This window comes from Odocoileus virginianus, chromosome 17, assembly GCF_023699985.2.
Source record: "Odocoileus virginianus isolate 20LAN1187 ecotype Illinois chromosome 17, Ovbor_1.2, whole genome shotgun sequence".
Lineage (NCBI taxonomy): Eukaryota > Metazoa > Chordata > Mammalia > Artiodactyla > Cervidae > Odocoileus > Odocoileus virginianus.
Window position 1 is genome coordinate 36155224 of NC_069690.1, and position 20783 is coordinate 36176006.

At 55.8% G+C, this 20783-nt stretch overlaps 3 protein-coding genes and 1 long non-coding RNA gene across 4 annotated transcripts; 3 read left to right on the forward strand and 1 right to left on the reverse strand.

The window, feature by feature from the left end:
- The first annotated feature begins 311 nt into the window (after nucleotides 1-311).
- On the forward strand, nucleotides 312-4515 carry HOXB9 (homeobox B9). Its single transcript, XM_020870732.2, has 2 exons — nucleotides 312-856; nucleotides 3496-4515. The coding sequence occupies exons 1-2, from the start codon at nucleotides 340-342 to the stop codon at nucleotides 3729-3731; spliced, it is 753 nt and encodes a 250-aa protein (XP_020726391.1). The 5' UTR covers nucleotides 312-339; the 3' UTR covers nucleotides 3732-4515.
- Nucleotide 4516: 1 nt separating this feature from the next.
- Nucleotides 4517-7139, reverse strand: LOC110123048 (uncharacterized). The gene is made up of 3 exons (XR_002309416.2): nucleotides 6211-7139; nucleotides 5482-5662; nucleotides 4517-5084 (listed from the first exon to the last, which is right to left on the reverse strand). It is a non-coding gene; the product is annotated as an uncharacterized lncRNA (long non-coding RNA).
- A 4533-nt stretch (nucleotides 7140-11672) lies between these two features.
- Nucleotides 11673-14337, forward strand: HOXB8 (homeobox B8). Its single transcript, XM_070478420.1, has 2 exons — nucleotides 11673-12376; nucleotides 13167-14337. Exons 1-2 carry the CDS (start codon nucleotides 11953-11955, stop codon nucleotides 13469-13471), a joined length of 729 nt encoding a protein of 242 aa, XP_070334521.1. The 5' UTR covers nucleotides 11673-11952; the 3' UTR covers nucleotides 13472-14337.
- A 1330-nt stretch (nucleotides 14338-15667) lies between these two features.
- Nucleotides 15668-18746, forward strand: HOXB7 (homeobox B7). The gene is made up of 2 exons (XM_020870734.2): nucleotides 15668-16163; nucleotides 17914-18746. Exons 1-2 carry the CDS (start codon nucleotides 15764-15766, stop codon nucleotides 18165-18167), a joined length of 654 nt encoding a protein of 217 aa, XP_020726393.1. The 5' UTR covers nucleotides 15668-15763; the 3' UTR covers nucleotides 18168-18746.
- Nucleotides 18747-20783: the final 2037 nt, after the last annotated feature.

The window sequence follows — 20783 nt, forward strand, 5'->3', positions numbered from 1 at the left end:
CATCAGCATAAAACAATCCATCCTCGATATGGAATGCGGTGCGGACGTATGACAGCGAGAGCGCAGCCCCCTCGCCCGATTGATTTATGTCGGAGCTGACGCTTTATCAGGCAGTCGGAAAAACTTTGACCAATCATTTTGCAAGGAGCGCTGAGCCGGGCTGCTCCACTGTACTTTGTTGGCTGAGAAGTTGAGCAGGGGGTGGGGGTGGGAGGGTGGGGGGCTGGGGGGGGTCGCGTCCGAAAGCCCTCACACCGGTCCGGGTGCCACCTCTCCCGGCTTGAGCGCCGCGCGCGAGCGTTTCCCTTCCCCCTGCGAGCGCCCGGATAATGTCTGAGAATGTCCATTTCTGGGACGCTTAGCAGCTATTATGTCGACTCGATCATAAGTCACGAGAGTGAGGACGCGCCTCCAGCCAAGTTTCCTTCCGGCCAGTACGCGAGCCCCCGGCAGCCGGGCCACGCGGAGCACCTGGAGTTCCCCTCGTGCAGCTTCCAGCCCAAAGCGCCGGTGTTCGGCGCATCCTGGGCGCCGCTGAGCCCGCACGCGTCCGGAAGCCTGCCGTCCGTCTACCACCCCTACATCCAGCCCCAGGGCGTCCCGCCGGCCGAGAGCAGGTACCTCCGCACCTGGCTGGAGCCGGCGCCGCGCGGCGAAGCTGCTCCGGGGCAGGGCCAGGCGGCTGTGAAGGCGGAGCCGCTGCTGGGCGCGCCTGGGGAGCTCCTGAAGCAGGGCACGCCCGAGTACAGTTTGGAAACTTCGGCGGGCAGGGAGGCCGTCCTGTCTAATCAAAGGCCCGGCTACGGGGACAATAAAATTTGCGAAGGAAGCGAGGACAAAGAGAGGCCGGATCAAAGTAAGTTATAAAAAGTGAGGAAATACCCAGGCCGAAGGCCAGGCGAGGGGGAGGGGAGGGGAGAGGCAATAAACTGCGGACAATGTGAAGGGAAACCGCGGCGATGGCCGGAGAGCAGGCGAGGGCGGAGGGAAGACGGAGGAAGGAAGGGAGGCAGCTGGGTGCCCCAGAAAGGGAGGCTGAGGCCGCCGGAGGCGCGCCGCCCCGCTCCGTCAAGTCCAGCGGGAACCCGGGGCGCAGGGACCAGCTCGCCGCTCTCTCGGCCTCCCTTCCCCCACGCCCCCGGAGGCCCGGGCCGAAAGCCTGGGAAGAGGCCGACGACCGCCGGCTGGGAGAGGAGCTGGCGAGGCCGGGGAGGCGGCCGGCGAGGCCGAGAGCCGCGCGGGCCAGGGCGGGAGCGCGCCGGGAAGCCCTGTACGGCTGGCAGGGCTCCCCGCGCCACGCGCACACCGTAAAAGCCGGCCAAGGGGAAGTGGGAGGGGGCTCATTAGGATTTTATTTGCGATGCAACAGCTTGGCGGAGGATTGTTCCTAGCAGATCTCGCTCAGTAGCCGCTCGGGGTCCGCAGCCGGCGCCGGGAGGGGCGGGGGGAGCCCAGGACCCAGAGGCTAAGCCCCCTCCGGGGATGCGCCGGCCCCTCCCCAGGAGCTTTTCCTCCGGTCGCCCCCTCCCCTCCTTTGGCATCCTCGCCGGGGTTGCCGCTTCCTTTCCTGCGGTTCCCGCTGCTCTCCGCAGGGCTCCCTAGCCCCAGCCGGAGCTGTCCGCCTCGCGGGGAGTCGAGGAATCGCTTCCGAACTTCAGGGCCGACCCGCGGCGTGGAGAGAGATCCCCAAAGGACCCTGGGGAGAGGAAGGGTGGGGGGAAGAGAGGCTTGCTGAGAGGCGGAGAACTTTATCCTCGGAAGGTAGTTTCTCACCGTCTCCCACCCCTCCAAATGCACCCCCTCCAGGAACCCCAGTCTGACTAATTTCCAGGAGGTGCTGCTCCCTAAGGGGATCAGAAAGAGTCTCGGATTTTTCGTTTTTTAAGGCTGAGAAGGGCAAGTTGGTCGGAGCTGTTAGGCCCCAAACAATAACCTGCAGGCTGGTGGGGACAAGTCCTCACCCCTTACTCTTTTTCAAGAGTGAGGGTCAGATTTTTTAAGTCTCTGCTTGCCCTGCCGCATTTCCCACTATCAGAGGGGCCCACAGGTCCTTTGGGGGTGTATTGCCTGCTGGAGGAAAGAGAGCTGCCCTACTCCCTCAGGTCACCCCTGCCAACCTGTCAGGTGGGATCACAAGAGCTGACATTTGGGTAATACCCGGCTCTTCCCAAAGCCTCCCTGCTCACACCCAAGCAGACCCCCCCCCACCCCAGGCCCCCAAACTCTGCCTGGAAAGTCCATTATTGCAAGGCAGCAGTTTGGCTAGGATCAATTATTAACAGTTTTTTTTTTCCTCTTTCATATTTAATGTGGCTGCGGGTCCCATCCCAGGCAATCACATTAAGGAAATAGCACTGCAAATTGGTAAGACAGGGTACTTAGTGGAGGATGAACCAGATTATTATTACTTTAAAAAAATATTCAGTGCTTTTCATTTGGGGTGAAGGAATCTAGCAGAGGGTGGCTGCTATTTTTAATTAACTGCTTTATTTGGCAACCTTTCTGAGTTCAGGGGTAAGGAGAAGAGAAGCCTGTATATATTTTTGTTTCCTGTTTATCCCCCACTTCCCCTCAATCACCCCTTTCTCTGTCCCCTCTCACCGGGTGGAGCCAGTTGGATTTAGGTGTGCTGTGATTGACTTCTGTTACCCCCACATGATCCATGGCTCCCCACCTTGGGACTGGAGCAATCTTGCTTCCCAATTTCCCTGAACTTGCTTTAACCAAACTGCGAGATGAGCAGGAGCGGAAACAGAGACTATTGCAACCATAAGTTATCTGTGAGCCCCCAGCGCTCTCTTGTCCACAGGCTGGAGGTGATAAATGGTTGTAATTGGGTTGCATGTGAATTGGAGTGTGCTGAATGTTTGCGTCTCTAAATGCAAACCATATTTGTGGTGTGTGGTGTTGGGGGGGGGTGGGTGGCGAGATATCACATAGACACATATGCCTGCTGCCATGTGGCCAAGAGACCCAAGCTTGTGATCAGACAGGAGGGAGCACTCAACTGGACTGGAGGGCCAGGAGGTCCCTCAGTTTGGCTGAGCAGAAGCCACTCTCCTTTCTCCCAGCTCGGACTTTCTCTTACCTCTCAGACTTAGAGCCAGTACTCTGGTCAACTAGCCACCTCATTAGTCTTGTAGAGCTGGTGGGGGAGGGGGCTTTAGCCAGGCTGGGCTCTGACCTGAATCCTAACCAGTTCTGACCCAAGCCGAGAAAGAGACTCAGAGAGGGCCTGGGGCAGGCAAACCTTTGGAAGTTGTGGGATGCCTGGCACAGGTTTGGCTCTATCCTGTCCAAAACTCTCTCACCTGGAGGTTTCTATAGCAGCTCCTGGCCCATCTCTGAGACCCTTTCTGGGAGCTGAAGGCCCAGGTGGCCCTTTCTCTAATAAAAATGGGGAGTGGAGACCAAAGGGGCACCCTCTTGGAAGGAGAACACAGGGGCCCTTCACCCCCTTTCTTTTCTTTGATTCTATCGCTGCTTCTCTTTCAGCCAACCCCTCCGCCAACTGGCTGCACGCTCGCTCTTCCCGGAAAAAGCGCTGTCCCTACACCAAATACCAGACGCTGGAGCTAGAGAAGGAGTTTCTGTTCAATATGTACCTCACCAGGGACCGTAGGCACGAAGTGGCCAGACTCCTCAATCTGAGTGAGAGACAAGTCAAAATCTGGTTTCAGAACCGGCGGATGAAAATGAAGAAAATGAATAAGGAACAGGGCAAAGAGTAAAGATTCCCCTAGCCCACCCCACCCCTTCTCCGTCTCACACTTATTTATAAGTGATAGCTGCAGAGCCAGTGCCGTCTGGGAGGTATTCTAGTGAATGGGGAAGGGGATCTTTCTCTTCGAAGTTCTTTTCTGTATCTAGAGGCTCTCTCCTTTCCTTTGCCCTCACCTGTCCTTCTCTTCTCCCTGGGTCTCAGGAGGAGTTCTCATTGATTTTGAAGGTAGATGTAGTTGATTCCTAAGAAGGTGATGGGCCACAAGGAAAGACAACCCCTAGTAGAGTCCCTAGTAACCCTCCTAATTTTTCTGGGCAACCCCAGTTCCTCACTTCCAACCTGCCTGTTCCTTCCCACACACCTATCCCAAAGTCACCCGGGGACACTCCAACTGCACACAGCCCAACAGATGCCCGCCTGCATGAAGCCTGGAGCTCACAGTAACAATGGGAAAAGCCCACAGTTAACACTCAAAGTGACACCCCAAGTGCTATCACACCCCACATCTGGCAGAATAGCCCCTCGACTGTCAGGAAAGTCCAGGGTCTACCCCTAATGCAATACACACCAAGAAGATGTCTTGAGACACATTCCTGAATGAGGCGCTGCAGTTCAAGGGGCCCAGCATCACACCATCCCCCCCACGGAATCCTTAACTATGCCCAGGCATGGACTCAAGGCCAAATGGGATAAACTCAGTTCCCCAGCTGGTGGGCTACAAAGGGCAAGCAAAGGCAGCGGTGGTCTTATGAGAGTCTCTTAGGTTTTATGAAAGTAGTCCACATATACACGTTTTGCTGCAGGAAATGTTTAATTCTGCATGTTGTTTTCCTATCCTTCCAACAAAAGGAGGTCAGATCGTGGGTCATAAGCCTTGACAGTGTCATCCTCCCGTTCATCTGTGCCCTGCTTGACAGAGACTGTGGCTTCTCTTGCTTGACACCGGCCCTGCTGCATTCTTCTGCATCCTCCCCAGCTCTGAAATCAACTCTGTTCGGCCAGTCCACCTTGCACCAGCGAGTCAAGTCGCCCTTGTAGAACACCCCCCCCCCCCCCCCGCCCCAACCCTGCATCCTCTGCTAGCTCTCGTCCTCCTTAGGCGGGAAAGCCAGGTCAGGAGAACCCGATGGAGAATTTATTGTGCATCGATTCCCGGGCTCCTCTCCAGAGCAAGTCGTGGAAGACAGGGAGGAGCAAAAACTCTGGGCTCGCGGGAGCTTGACTTACTCCTCCAATCCTGCCCAGTCCGACCCCTGCGGAGGAGCCTCGGGCTTGGCAGCTGCCGCTTCACCGCAAAAGCGCAGAGACCCGCCTGGATGGCGACCTGCGCGCGCACGCTTCTGGGGAGCAGTCCCGCTTGCTAAGGAAAGAGGCCGAAATCGCACCTAAGCATTAGACTAGGGCTTCCTCTCTGCTTCCTTTCCTCCCCCTGCTTCCCCACCTTTCCACCCTCCCCTCAATTCATAGACTCTGGCTCCTGCTTCTCCCGACCCTGCAAGGGGACATTCCAGTAGAACTTTTTTTGCTTCGTCGGTGGCAGTCGTGAAATTGTGCTGTGTCTTGTGATTTCTTTGGGGGTGATTGTCTCGCCTGTTTTCAGTTGTCGCTTACAAGGGAGGGTTTTGGGTGGGAGTGGGGAGGGTGAGGGGCTTAGAGCTCTGATTGTTTTGGAAGAAAAAAAAACAAAAAACAAAAAATATATATATCACTCTAGACAATAAGCCTCTCGTGTGTCATTCTGTGTGGGCTCTCCTCACCTGGCCAGAAGTAGAGGTGCTAGTTCCAAGGGGGTGGCTTGGAAAAAAAGAGAAAGTCCTGTGCCCAAGAGATTTCTCCTTAGACCTTGTAGGGTGGGCTTCCTGCAGGAGCTGAGAGCTGGTCTGGACCCAAGACCTCTGCTTAAACTGAGAAGAACCTTCCAACAGGAGGGCTGGGAGACTGGAGGGGAAGAAAAGGAAAGAAAGATTAGAGATGGGGTCTGGGTCTGCAGGGAGCAACGAGACCTTCCTCAAGTTACACTGGAGACTTCCCCACCACCTCCAGAGCCAGAGGAAAGGCAAGGTTGCCCTGCCACGCCTGGAAGCAGGTCCTCTCTCAGCTGGCTGAGAAAGGTACCTTGGTTTGGCCACTTGAAAATGTCAAGCAAGTGGAGAGAGCAGTAACTTCTTTCTGCTCTTCCCTGCAGCAGAGTGACAGGATGCAAATAGAGGCCTCCACAAGGCCAGGCTGTCCTTTCTTCCACCCTTCAAAAAGAGTGAACCCCAGGTTTTCAATCCCCACCCGGAGTCTGAGACTCCAGTCTGAGTCTCGGGGTAGCAGCCTTGGTGTAACGCGGGTGGAGTTTGGTGGGAGTGGGGTCTGGGGAGGCAGCTCCTACAGGCTGGGAGAGACGGTTGTGTGTCGAACAGAAATGGTTGAGGCGGGGCAGGGGGTGGGAATCCCTTCCCCAATCGGATCCCAAAACTAAATTCGGTTTCAAAAGGCACCTTTCTGTCCCTCTCAGACTGCGGCGTCCACCACCAGAGCCTCAGATGAGGAGCGCTGTTGTCGGCAGCCAGGCGGTTCTCATCCAGGCGCTGGGATTCCGCTTCTGCCGGGCTGGCTCTTGGGCGCCGGACTCCTGCCGGAGCCTCCCACCGGGCCCACCCAGCGGCGCTGCAGTCCGCGGAGACCCTGAGGTTGGGATAGAGGTGGGGACAAAGCCTGGCCCTTGTGAAAGCGGCCTGGAAGCGAAAAGGCCAGGCCTACCCCTCTCCAGCGAACGCACGATTGGAGAGACAGCCGGAGGCAGGAGAACGCGAAGCTCCTGGTACGCCGGGGCCCCAACCCGCCTCCTCCTCCGAGGGTTCCAGTCGGTATATCAAGTGAATCTGCCTTCAGAGCTTGCGTAGACTAGGCTCCCTCCCCATTCTGGGCTCCCGGGAGCCAGCCTGAGCGGAGACGGAGCCGAGAAGGCCAGATTCCGCCAAAAGGAAACGTAAAAAGTGAGGCAGGAACTGAACGGAGTGCTGCCGGGTAGGGGGGGAGAGGGCGCCCCGGGAAGCCTCGGGCGGCGGCGTCTGGGTCCCCAACCCCGGGTGGCTTCTTTAAAGACAAACAAAGGCGAAGATGCAGAGGCTCGGAAGCCGGAGATGGGGAAATCTGCTGTAATAAAAGAGAGAGATTCAGAGAGGGGGACCGGGAGAGTGCGAGCCAGAGAGAAGCCGGGAGAGGAATTCAATGCCGTGTGCGCAGCAATAAAAGAATATGACCGCTATAAAAGTTTATAGCGTATAAATTTCTGAAGGTTAAGAAACTAAACAGCAGCAAAGCAAACAGTGAGGGGAAACTTTCCGGAGCTGAGAGAGCCACAGCTGGGCCTGTGCTCCGGGCCTGGCGGGCGAATGGGTGGGCTTGGCTCGGCCGCCCCCACCCACACCCGCCCGGAGCGCGAAGCGCGGGGTTTCCGGGGGGGCCCCAGGGGGCAGAGAGGGGCGAGGAGGGAGGGGCGAGGGTAGAACACTTTGTTGTCACAAATGCTTCACAGAACGCAACTGAGACCCTAGTCTTTGTTCTTCGTAAGCGCTCCCCCCCCTCCATCGGGCGTCATAAAGAAAAGCCCCCTGCACACACGCGCGGGCACGCACACACACACACACACACACACACACACACACACACACACGCAGGTCCGGCGGGGCCAGACGTCTGGGCGCGAGCAGCCTCTTGATCCTTTTACAGTTTTGTCCCACCCTCTCGGGCCTCCTCTCCCCCCACAGAAAGCCCAATTGTTTTTCCTCAGAATTTGCAACAATCGGGTTTGAAAAGTGTTCGGCTCCCTATTTTAGGGGCCGTAGGAGGCGCACTGCTCGGCCGTCTCCGCCCGAAATTAAGGGCTTGAGGTGGGGGGTGAGAGAGAGAGAAGCTGACTTCTTTTCCCCTTCCCATCCTCTCTCTTTTTATTCCTCTCTCTCTTTTTTAAATCTTTAACGTAACTGCACAATTTCATGAACCATTTCCTAATTTCCGACGCCTTCCCGTTCGCCCGCTCTCGTTTTCCTCCCCTTTTAGGTTAATATTGAAAGTTTCTCGGGGTTGTTGGCGCAGTGGCTGGCTCTCGGAGAGGCAGGAGGGAGCGGTGGCGGCGGCGCCTTTCCTCAACACGGCCGCTAGATGGCATCCTTGCTCCACGTGAAAAATCCCCGGTGCGGCGGCTTCGGGCGCCCGCGGCTGCACCTCGCATCTCGGTCGGCCCAGAAATCTATGAATTGAGCACTACCAAAAGTCATGAATTATTTGGCCAGAATAAAAATAGGGTTCATTATGGCCGTTTCCCCCATTTTATAGATTTCAGATATAGTGATGTTGATTGACCTCCTCTCCTCAAATGATCTTTTTTTTTTTTTTTCGGATTTCCCCCAGAAGGGCTCAGGGCTTCTCACCCAGTTTCTATGTTCCGTGGGACCACAAGTGCATGAAAATGGGGAATAATAGTAATTATTGGACCAGTGGATCCAAATAAAAGAGGAGGATTGGTTCAGAATAATGAGATTTTCCAGGATGGGGGCGAGAGGAATGCCTGCGGATGCCGGTGAGCAGGTCAGGTGAGAGGGGCGAGCCGGCAGAAGCAGGTCGGATGGAGAGGAAGCCGCCCCAGGCTGCTGCAAGATCAGCGGGAGAGGGAACCGGGTGAGCCAGGCCGGGTTGGGGATAGGGGCACTATGGGGGAACGGATCCGTGGCTTTGGCCGGGGATTCGGAGGTGCCCAGAGCCGGCGGTGCGGCTCGACAAGGACCGAGGCTCCAGAGCCTTTGTATGTGGCCGGGGCTGGGCGGGGCGGCGCCGAGCGACCCAGGCTGGGGCAGGGGCTCCCCAGGAAGGCGAGGTGCGAAAGGCTCGGGTATTTCCTGAGTAGTTCTGGGCCAAGTTGGGCCGCCAGAAAAGAGTGCGTTTTCTGCTTGGCTGTGGGGACAGGCGCAGTGCAGGAAGCAGGGGCTCGGGTTCTCTCCGCGTCCGGTGGTTTCCAGGTGAGAGCTCTGGCTCCGTGCGCCCTGGCCCCGGCCCCAGGCAGACCTGGAGAGCACCGGTCCCTTCTCAAGTTAGCAGCTGGAGGCCTGGACTCCAGGCGTTTTTCCTTTGGTGACCCGCGGCGCTGTCAGCCCCTGCCCATATAGCCCCTTAGATTCCAAATCTCCCATTTCCTCCCCACCAGGCCCGGCCCAATCCTTGCTCCCCATGTCGGACAAACGTGCGCGAAAAATAGATGCCCCCCTTCTCCTTAAAATTAGCCACTCTGCTGCCTCGCCTCTCCTCCCCCTGAACCGGGTGCGAAGCAGAAAGCGGAGTTTCTCAACTTGAGTTTCTCTAATAAATCTGCGCTCCGTTGGGTGTTTATAAATTATCTCCTCGCTCTTTCTTGTTTTTTCTTATAATAGAAACATTTTCCTTCCATCAGGAATTTCTGGCACGGTGTAGGGATGATTTAGAACAAGCCATTGAATTTCTACCTCACCGGTGAGTCCTCAAATCATGACCATAAAATCCCCTGCACTTGATAAAAATGTTCGCTTCGGCAACAACTTAACTCTGTCTCCCGCTGCCTCACCACCCCCCTCAGCCTGGCGCTGAACATTCAAGACCCTGGTTTGCTCCTCTCCTTTCTCCCTTTCCCTATCAGCCCCTCTTCAGTCTTCAGATTCACTTTTGAAGGATCAAGTGGCCCCACTGGTACCTTCCCCTTAGAAGAGGTAATAGGTTTCATTTTTACAAAGGGGGGGATGAATGGAACCCCCCAAAAGACCCCTCCAAAAGCAAGCCACTCTCTCATGAATAAACAATAGACTGAATGTATTTGTAAAGCCTCCACCTTTGTTGCTAGAAAATGTCTCTCTGTCTCCCTTCTTTCCTTTCCTTGGTCAAGGAGCCTCTTCAGGAAGCCATTGGTTTGAACTGAGGAGTTTGGGGCCTTCTAAAGCTTGGCCATCACTGTCACTAGGCCCACTAGGCTGGCAAAGGCAACTGGCAAGACAGGGTGGCATCCAGTCAGCTGGGTTCTGCATTCTGTGTTTCAGGCCCTAGGTCCTTAGATCTGGAGGGAGAGCTAGGTTTAACTAGAGGCGCCCGAGGGGAAAGGAGAGAACATGGGGGACTCTGGCCTTGCTGTATCCAAATCCCTCCACCCCAAGGTCAGGCGAGGCCGGGCCAGTGGCTGAAAGGACAGCGAAGGCTAAAAGGTGCCCCTCCCCACACACCCTCTGCAGTCACTGCCCAGGGCAGAGGAAGCAAGGCACAGGACAGTAGGCGCCGAGGCCAGGCTCCAGGACGGCAGCCTCAGTTGCTCTTCCCTGGCTCTGATGTGCTGATGGGCCTGGTGGGGCCCTCTCACCTAGTGGTGATGTGGAAGGTGTAGTGAGCTGGCCTGAGAAGGTTGGGAGCCAGTTGGGCGTGGTTACTGGGTCCCAAGGCCTGGGCGCAGGACTAGGGCAGCCCAGCTGGTGGTATCCTGGTGGTGGCATCAGGCCCCTCTCCCATCACACAGAGTTGGTCTCCTGAAGTCTTGCTTACTGGGCCTCAGTGCCTTCTAGAGACCCATTCCTCATTCTAGCACCCCCTTCCCAGGCTACCCAAGGTTATGTTAAACTGCAGAATGAGTTTCGGGGTGAGCTTTGTTCAGGATTTCTCCACTGCCCATTAACCAGAAAGTTTCAGCTCTTCCTCCGGATGCCTCCTCAAGCCCTCCTGGATCCCTTCTCCAAAGAAAAACCTTGTTTGTTTAATGAAGGAAAGTTGGTGAGTGGCCTGGGTGGGGCAGAGAGGGCTACTTTGGGGGCTTAAGAGAGGGAGTGGGGGCAGGTGCTCCCACAGCTGAAGGAGGCGGAAAAATCTCAGAAAAGTCACCGTTTGCACCGAAAAAAAAAAACTCATAATCATTCTCATTTCGGCTTTGTCACCCCCACCGTGCTGCAGTCGGGCGGCGGGGGCGATCGAAGCTGCAGTTTTATAGCTGTAGAGGAAAGAACTCGTAAAATGCTAACAGCTTTTATGCGCTGCGGCATAAACAACAACAGACTCGGCTTTATTGCGTTTTATAGTTTGTTAAAGAGTTTACAGCCGTTTTTTTGGGGGCCGGTTACCCAGCCAATTCCCTCCACACGATAGTTAAACCTTTATCAATAATAAGGAAATTGATCATTAAAGCTTTAAATATGACTACCTCGTTTGTTTGAAAATATGTTTAGGAGAGGAAGCTGTATGATTTGATAACTTGTATTAAAATACCAATTACATTTATAGGACCTTTTAAAACTCGGCGCAATTAAACCGTGTTCTTTTACATTTTTCCGAAGCGACCCTGACATTTAAAAAGACTCCAACTGCCTCGTTAAAATCGCGAAATTAACAGCGTGCCTACGCCTGGCGCGTTGTGTATGTGTGTGCGTGTTTTTTTCCGTGACTCCCCCACATCAGTCTTTGGGGGTGGTCTGCGAAGGTATTTGATTTGTTGTGAGGCAAGAGATATCTCATTAATGTAGGTAGTTAAACAGATTTAATCCGTATTCATTCTCTCTCCCCCCCTCTCCTTCCCCCCTCTCTCCCCCTCTCCCCCTCTCTCTCCCTGGGTGTTTTTTTTTTTTTTTCCCTTCCCCTCCTTTTTTTTTCCGCTCTCTCCTCACTCCCTGGCGCTCTCTGCTCTCGCTCTCTCTCTCGCTCGCTCTCTCTCGCTCTCACCCTCGCTCTGCGTTCTGTCCGGGAGGAGTACGGAGAAGCCAATAGGATGCGGGGTCTCTAATGGATGCAAATGATCATGAAAAGACAGTGCAAAATATGAAACAACTCATTTGCAGGGAAGTAAATCACCGAAAACTGTTTATGAACTGGCATCCCTTCTTCGAAATGTAAAGCGAGGACCTCTTTAAGTGGCGGTATATTTTTGTGTGGGGGGTGGGGGGTGGGGGGAGGGCGAGCGAGCCGCGGCTGCCATGCAAGCTTAGACTTTTGGAGGCTTCGCTGTCCTTTTCTATTCCTGGAAATCACAAAAAGTGTGGTGGCTTCGAGATCTTCTTCGCCTTTTCTTTCTTTTCTTTCCCCCACCTCCTCCCTTCCCGTCTCCTTTCCTGGCGAGGGTGACTAGGAGCCGGCGAATCCGCGTTTTTTTCTCTCTCTCTCCCTCCCTTTCCCCCTCCCCACCCCCTCCCCAACAGCCCCCAACTACAGCCGCCGCCGCCGCCGCCGCCTCAAAATTCAATAAAATGAGCTCTTATTTCGTCAACTCACTGTTCTCCAAATACAAAACCGGGGAGTCCCTGCGCCCCAATTATTATGACTGCGGCTTCGCCCAGGACCTGGGCGGCCGACCCACCGTGGTGTACGGTCCCAGCAGCGGCGGTAGCTTCCAGCACCCGTCGCAAATCCAGGAGTTCTACCACGGGCCGTCTTCGCTGTCCACGGCTCCCTACCAGCAGAACCCGTGCGCGGTGGCCTGCCACGGGGACCCGGGCAACTTCTACGGCTACGACCCGCTGCAGCGGCAAAGCCTGTTCGGTGCGCAGGATCCAGACCTGGTGCAGTACGCCGACTGCAAGCTCGCCGCCGCCAGCGGCCTGGGAGAGGAGGCCGAGGGGTCCGAGCAGAGCCCGTCGCCCACACAGCTCTTCCCCTGGATGCGCCCGCAAGGTGAGCTCGCGTCGGGGGCCGGCGGGGGGCGGGGGAGGAAGGGAGACCCGGGGCCCAGGCAGGGCAGGGGGCCGGGCAGGCCGGGCATTGGTGTCCCCAGCTCCTGGAAGACGTGCTCGCTCCGTTTCAGATAGCCTCCCCCTTCGTTCCTTCCTTCCTCCCTTCCCTTCCTTTTCTTCTTTTTGTTTCCCTTGAAGGAGGTCGCTAAGCGACATTTCCTGAATCCATAAACCCCTCACCCTGCCCGACTTTTCTTCTTCCCCTCCTTTTTTCCCCTTTTACTGTTTTATGGGGGGTAGTGGAGAAAGGGTGGTGGGAGTGGGGGCGCTCAACTTTTGCACTTCTCAATTGCTTTATAGTTTAATTACCCTGAAGAAACTTTTCTTCTGGGGCAGAGGCTCTGGGGGCTTTTCAAGGTGGGTCCATTCGTCCCCATCCCGGCTTTTTTTATTCTTATTTTTCCCCCTCCTTCACATCCTTCCTTCTAAAGTTTATGGCACTTTTAATAGATTCAACCACCCCCGCCCAACTCTCTGGAGCTGGTTACCAGGGGAGGGGGGACCCCTTTCTGGCTCCCTTAGATTCAGTGGTGGCTGATCCCCCTCACCCCCCCCCCCCTCCACTGACCGCGGCCTCCCAGCGCCCCCGCCCCTGCGCGGGGTAGAAGGTCCCTTGCCCTTATTATACTGGTCTCCTAGGCTGGTTCACGAATCTTCCAACCTTCTCCGTCTCTGCCCCCTCCCCCACCCTCCCCTCCCCTCTGTCTCGCCCTTTCCCCTATTCCCAGCAGCCGCCGGACGCAGGCGAGGCCGACAGACCTACAGCCGCTACCAGACCCTGGAGCTGGAGAAGGAGTTCCTATTTAATCCCTATCTGACTCGCAAGCGGCGGATCGAGGTATCGCATGCGCTGGGACTGACAGAGAGACAGGTCAAAATCTGGTTCCAGAACCGGAGGATGAAGTGGAAAAAAGAGAACAACAAAGACAAGTTCCCCAGCAGCAAATGCGAGCAGGAGGAGCTGGAGAAACAGAAGCTGGAGCGGGCCCCGGAGGCGGCGGACGAGGGCGACGCGCAGAAGGGCGACAAGAAGTAGGCTCCAGCTGGGACTGCCAGGGCCGCGGCCGCCCTGGGCCGCCGGTCCCCCGACCGCGCCACCGTCACCCGCCCCCGCCCGAGAGAGCTCCGGCCCCGCGAGCGGGGCCCGGAGCCTGGCCTCCCACCGCAGCGTCCCCGCCGCGCCAGTCCCCGCTAGTGGTAGTATCTCGTAATAGCTTCTGTGTGTGAGCTACCGTGGATCTCCTTCCCTTCTCTTGGGGGCCAGGGGGAAAGAAAAGGATTTTAAGCATGGACTCCCTCGCCCTGCGAGGGTGAGCGGCTGCGGCCTGGCTGAGCACCCCCCCCCGCCCCCGCCCCGTGTAAAAAGCCTCCCTGTGCAATGGTCTTTTTTTCCTTTGAACGTGCTTCTTTGTAATGACCGAGGTACCGATTTCTGCTAAGTTCTCCCAACAACATGAAACTGCCTATTCACGCCGTAATTCTTTCTGTCTCCCTCCCTCTCTTTTCTCTCTCTTTCTCTCTCTCTCTCTCTCTCGCCTCGTCCTCATTTCCCCTCCCACCCACCCCCCTCCCCGCTGTCCTTCCTAGCTCGCTGGCTTTCTCTCTGGCTTCTCTCTTTTCCTCCACGCCGCCCCCCCCCCCCCCGCCCGCCGCTTTGGTTTGACAATTTCGTCTTAAGTGTTTTCTCAAAAGAGGTTACTTTAGTTAGCATGCGCGCTGTGGGCAATTGTTAAAAGTGTTCTTAGGTTTACTGTGAAGAGAATGTATCCTGTATCCGTGAATTGCTTTATTGGGGGGAGGGAGGGCTAATTATATATTTTGTTGTTCCTCTATACTTTGTTCTGTTGTCTGCGCCTGAAAAGGGCGGAAGAGTTACAATAAAGTTTACAAGCGAGAACCCGAGACTGGCCCGACCCGCGCTCCTCATTTGCTCCCAGCGCCTTGCAGATTTGCGGGGGGAGCCGGTCTACCGGCTCTAGCGCCCGCCAGGCCCGGCCGCGCAGAGGAGGGGGCGGAGGCTGGAGGCAGGTGGTGCAGTCCCTCGGCCCAGGGGCGCAGGGGGTGAGGGAGGCGGCTGCGCGCGATTGGAGGAAAGGGAAACGAGGGAGGGGAGCCGAGAGAAACCCCCTCCCTTCGCGTTCCGAGGCTGCGGGCCCCGGAGACCCTTGCGCCCAGGCCACGCTGGAGAGATGCGCCTGGGCTGTTGACTTTTTCCCACCCCAACCCCCGCACCTCCCGCTTTGTTTTTGCGTGTTCTCTCGTGTGTGTGTGTGAGTGTGTGTGTGTGTGTGCGCGCGCGCGCAGGAGTAGAGGTGCAGTACCAAGCTGCTAAACTGGCTTATATTTTTATTTTTCTCGTACTCTGGTGGGGGGAGAAGGAGAAGGGAGATGCTCTTCCCTGCTCTCCGTTTCTGAGACTTGGCTACCTTCGCCCAGCGCCGAGGTGGTGGCTCGCCGCCTTCCTTCCTTTTCTCGCTCTGCTTCTCCAGCAGCCACGCTCGACTGAGGCATCCGCCTCCCAGAACCAGAGCAGCATACCGGGCCACCCTCCTCCCTTCCTTTCTCTTCCCACTCACCCCACCTTCTTCCTTTTTATATTTTCAAACTTTTTTTTTTTTTTTTTAAAGCCATCAGGAACTGCAGCATCCAACGCCCCTGGGGCTGGATCCCGCACCGCTGGGAGCACCCACGAAACCTCGCTGCATCCCTGCCCGTTCTGTCTGGGCCGCACACAGAGACAGCGTGAGGCCAGGCTCACCTCACGCCTCACCTCAGGAGAAACGGCCCAAGTCCGGACCAAGTTTCCCCAAAGGGCCAGCCAGGCTGAATCGCTCCAGATTAATAAAGACCTGGCCTGCCCGCCCCCACCCACTAGTTGTGTGCAATCCCTGCGTTTGTTTCTGTCTGGGTAACGGGCTGGGGAGGATGGGGGGTGGTGACAACTCGGATCCCTCTCAGGTTATTTATTTTCCCTTCCACTCAATCCCTTCCTCCCCCAAATCTCGCCTGCAAGCTGCCTCCAGCCCACGGGGGTCGACAGCGGCCCTGGAGCCCCCCAGCCCCAATCCACAGGGCCTGGCTTTCCCATTCATTATTGATCATATTTTATAAATCCAACGCCACACAATTTTTTCCACATTACCGGGAGCCGTGGGGAGGCTGCTCGGCCATTGGCTGAGGGGACGTCACGTGGGTGGGGTCACGTGGTCCAGAGAGGAAAAAGGGGGTCCTTTTTGGTGTAAATCTGGACTCTAATTCTGTAATATATCAAGGAATCTCGTAAAACCGACACTAAAACGTCCCTGCCTACAAATCATCCGGCCAAATTATGAGTTCATTGTATTATGCGAATGCTTTATTTTCTAAATATCCTGCCGCAAGTTCGGTTTTCGCTACCGGAGCCTTCCCCGAACAAACTTCTTGTGCGTTTGCTTCCAACCCCCAGCGCCCGGGCTATGGAGCCGGTTCGGGCGCTTCCTTCGCCGCCTCGATGCAGGGCTTGTACCCCGGCGGGGGGGGCATGGCGGGCCAGAGCGCAGCCGGCGTCTACGCGGCCGGCTACGGGCTCGAGCCGAGTTCCTTCAACATGCACTGCGCGCCCTTTGAGCAGAACCTCTCCGGGGTGTGTCCCGGCGACTCTGCCAAGGCGGCGGGCGCCAAGGAGCAGAGGGACTCGGACTTGGCGGCCGAGAGTAACTTCCGGATCTACCCCTGGATGCGAAGCTCAGGTAACGCCGCGCACCGAGCCGTCCCGAGCCGCAGCGGCCCGGGCACATATCCCGGAAGGCGCCCCCTTCCCGGCCAACCGCCCCTCTTCGCGTCCAGAGTGCTCCTGGTAGGAGATCGGCCCCGGGGACGCGGCCCCCTCCCCCTGAGCCGCGACACGGCGCGCCGCCCCCCTCCCATTTTTGCTTGGTGCTCTCAGGCTCGCTCTGCTTCCCTGGCGGATCCCTCTTCGCCGACGCCGCGGCGCTCTGAGCCCCCAGCCCACCCCCCACCCTTCCTCCCGGCCTTTTAGCTTTAAATATTTATCAGCCGCGCCGGCACGGGCTGGAGACGAGGCCGTTTGTCTTGCGGAGGAAGGCTGGGGTTTGCAGAGAATAGCCATTAGGGTCTCCCCCCTCCCTTCTCCCTTCCCCCGCCGGGGATCTCATCTCTGGGTGTGTCCCCTCAGCCCCAGCTTGGATAAGGTCTGGGGGAGGGGGCTGTAGCTCTGAGCAGTTCTCCCCTCCCCCTTTCCTTCCAGCCAACCCGCTCCCCCATTATTCCCTTCTGGACAATTAGAGGTGGGCTCTAGAGGCCTGGCGGGAGGAGGGCGTGTGAGAGGAGATGAGGATTCAGTCGGGGACGCAGAGGCAGGTGGAGAGAGGGGGACTGAGGCCAAAAGAGAGAGGCTTCTGACCCCCCAGTGAACTTGGGAAGGGGGAGGCAGGAGAACTAGAGAAAGGAGCAGAGGCCTCATGGGGAGGCCAGCTGACTTCCTCAGGTGCCCTTCCTAGCACCCCTGGAGAACTGGCCAACAAGTTTGCAAGTGTCCTTCCAGAAGGATGGATGTCCTCTTGGGGGAGAAACAAGGACTCCAAGAAGTCAAATCAAGAGTTAGAGAGTGCAGGCCACTGAGGCAGCTACTGCAGAAACCCCAAGAGACCAGAGGCTCTGTGGGGGTCTCCTGACAAGCCTGTCCCAGACAGCCTTCTTTTGTTGCCCTGAACTCCGAGGCTTCTCTCAAGATCCAGGAGACCCAAGATGTGTGGTCAGAGGCTCCCAGTCCAGCCAGGGTTGAGGGCCAAGAGAAGCCCAGCTCTTATTCCATCAGTATTAGTGGTCACAGTCCCCATTACCTGCTCCATAATTCAACTGCCTTTCCAGCTGATTTATTAAAGCCCAAATTTTTCTGCTCATAAACATTTCAGCTTGGCTTTTATCTGACTTGAAATTAGGCCCCCAACCCCTCCTCCCACTGTCTCCTTCCTAGGAGGGCTGGCACCAGCACCTCCCCCAGCACAACCTCCCTCCAGCCTCCTCAGGATTTGGGGCCTAACCTGGGAAGCTCTCCCCTGCCCGTCTGCCCCCGCCAGCCAGGTACTGAATGTTCCACCCCAAAGCAGGCTGCTGTGTCTCCTCTCCCCCTGTGCCTTCCCGGAGGCCCAAAGATTGCTTTGGAGGGCTGAGAGTCTGGGCAGGTGGGCAGGCAGGACAGCCTGAACCTCAGCCACTCATTGAAAAATAGTCATCAGAGGGCAACTGCCCTCAGACCAACTCCACTGCGCCAAGGAAATCTGCAAATTCTCACCTCCTCCTCATTCCATAACAGGATGGGGGGAGGGCTAGACTGGACCCATAAGGCGGTCTCCTTTTCTTTTTGAGAAAAGCCCTCAGGCCAGGCCTAGAGTCGCACTCCAGGGTCACTAGCCTGGTTTTCGTTGTCATGGCTTGTTCTGCACGCACTGATTTTTCTCCCGTAAATACTCTGCGCAGGGACCGACCGCAAGCGAGGACGCCAGACCTACACCCGCTATCAGACCCTGGAGCTGGAGAAGGAGTTTCACTACAATCGCTACCTGACGAGGCGGCGGCGCATCGAGATCGCGCACGCGCTCTGCCTCACGGAAAGACAGATCAAGATCTGGTTCCAGAACCGCCGCATGAAGTGGAAAAAAGAGAACAAGACCTCAGGCCCCGGGGCCGCCAGCCAGGACAAGGCCGAGGTGGAGGAGGATGAGGAAGAGTGAGGGGCAGAGGAAGAGACGAGAGAAAGGGAGAGAAAGAGAGAAGCTCAGCCCTGGGGACTGAACCAGGAAACTCAAGTCAAATAGAGAGGAAAACAAAAAACAAAACTATTTAAATGGAAAGCAGTTAAAATTTTTTTAAGGAGAGAAGGTGAAATTTTGGTTTCTTAACACTGAAAAAAATACTACCTATAGGAAAGTCCGTCGGGTTTGTTTTGTACAATATCGAAAGGACATCATCTACCTGTTCCGTAGCTTTCTGGAATTTGCCTCCCCTTCTTTTATGTCGCTAATTGTAAGGTCTTTGGTAAAATCTTGTTGTTTTGTAAGCCCCCTCTTTGATGCTGTCTTTGTGGTCTGTGGGTCTGGACTGTGTGTGGTTCCCTGACTTCCTGAGCCCCCTGCCTTCCCAGTAGTGGCACTAAAGGGGCCTTAGGGAGCCCCTAGGACCCACCAACTAGCTCAAGTGTCCCCTCTATGCACCTGGTCTGCCCGCTGCTCCTTGCTCCTGCCAGCCCTGTGATCCTCTTTCCATTCTATGTATACCTGAAAGATGGAGAAATAAAAGAAATTAAAAATAAATATATGTCCTCTTTTCTGTCTCCCTAAGGCTGGGAGTGGGTGAGAGATAGTCATGCATACCGGTGCCCAACTTCTGCTGCGGCTCATTTCTTAATGTGCTGGTATCTGCTCTTTTTTTCCTTGTGTCCCTTGCTCTGGCCAGATACCACACATATGTAGTCCCTTTAATTTTTTTTTTTTTACACACATTGACACACAAACGCACACAATCACATCTAGTTACAGGCTGACATTGCACATAAATATATACCTTGTCATACAGAGTCACAAACACCCATATTCATTATGTTCACAAATAAATATACAAGCATTCACACATCCCAAACCCTTTCCAGAACACATGTATTCACATTCACTCACACAAGTAAACCTACATTCACACTCACTCACAGACACATTTATACATACCAGGGTAACACTCACACATTGGCTTATAAACACACAAATTCACATTTGCCCCCAAGTAAACACGTCCTTGAGTCCACACGCTCAGTCACACACATTCACAAAACCAAGCCAAACCAAACCCCAGCGTTCCACAGACCCTTCCTCATCCAAGCCTTCACACCAGGCTGTGGCTCGGCACCTCCACGGGGCACAAACAAACAGAGCTGAAATTCAAAGTGCTAGGCCCCAAGCTAAGGAAGAGCAGAAGGAAAGGGAAGGTGACCACCCAAATCCACTCCTTCTCTGGCCAGCGGGTGGGTGGGCAGGCGGCGCTGGGCACAGGCCGGGCGGGCGAGCAGAAACCTCCCAGCCGCCCAGACAGGCCTCCAACCTCGAGATGCGCCCGGCTTTCCGCTCAGCCCGCAAATATTTTCCGCAAGAGCTATTCGGTTATTTTATTTCAATTTATTTTACTTTCATTTAATTGACCTCATTCTAAATTGACCCACGGACCCAAGTAAAACTTAAAATTGTGGGAGAAAAAAATGAGCGCCGGGAGCGAGAGACTGAGCATTGCGAGTTACCGGCTGCTGTGGCCGCATCCCGGCCGCTCCGAGCCCGGCGGCCCAGCCGCCGCCCGGGCTCCGCCGGCTGCCTCCGCGCTTTTCTGCCCGCTGTCCGCGATGCCGGCAACCTGGAAATCTTCTCCGGGGTACAGAGAAAGAGAAAAAGAATAACATTTTGCGAGGGAGGTTATTTCCTTTCCTGAATTTGGGCGCTGGTAGCTCAATTCAAAATACCGGCGTATATCAGGGGACCTGGGAAACCCGGGGTGAATTTGGGTTGTTTGGCTCCAAAATATCCCCTCGATTGAGAGAGAAACACCGGAGGACACTGTCTAGACCTTCGGAGCTGATTTTTAGTATTTATTCGATTATAAATCCTGGCTTATTTAAATTTAAAAACCAGGCATTGGGTACTGAAAAGGGAAGAGGATTGAAAGGAATCATGGTTTGGGAGAATCTGTTTACTCTAAATTTTTAAGTAAAAGGCTCCTAAACCTGCGGTACCCACATTAAGGACTGCAGACCACCCCTTCCCCCCCCCCCCCCCCCGCAGAGGGCTAGGGGAGCTGTCCTTGGGAACCTGGGCAAGTGCACATTGGGCGAGAGAGCCAAGTGTCCAGGTCCGGCTTTGCTCTCCTCCAATTCCTGGGGTGCAGAGGCAATCATTCGGTGGCTAGAGTGTCTGCCTTGGCCTCCATTAGCGCCACCTTACTTGGGGCAAAAGCTAGGCCCCCACACCCGCCGTGCTACAAGCCCTCGCAGGTGGGGTCCTGCCATCTACAGGGCTGAGAGTGAGGGGGGCACTCAGAGGGGGAAAGGGGGCCTTGACGCGTTCATTTTTCCCCGAGGCTAGTGGCAGTTCCGGACATTGACTGTTGCTCCCAACTCACCCCCAAATTGCCTTAGAAAAGACCCTGTATGGAGGTTTTGGGGTGAATTTTTTACTAGAAAAGGATAGAGCTCCAGTGAGAATAGCAAGGTTCCAAAAAGAACCCCCTTCCCAGATGGATGCTTGTGCCTCCTCTATCTGATTCCCCACTCCCCAAATCTCACACCTTCTCAGATTGGGGTTTCCCCAAAAATC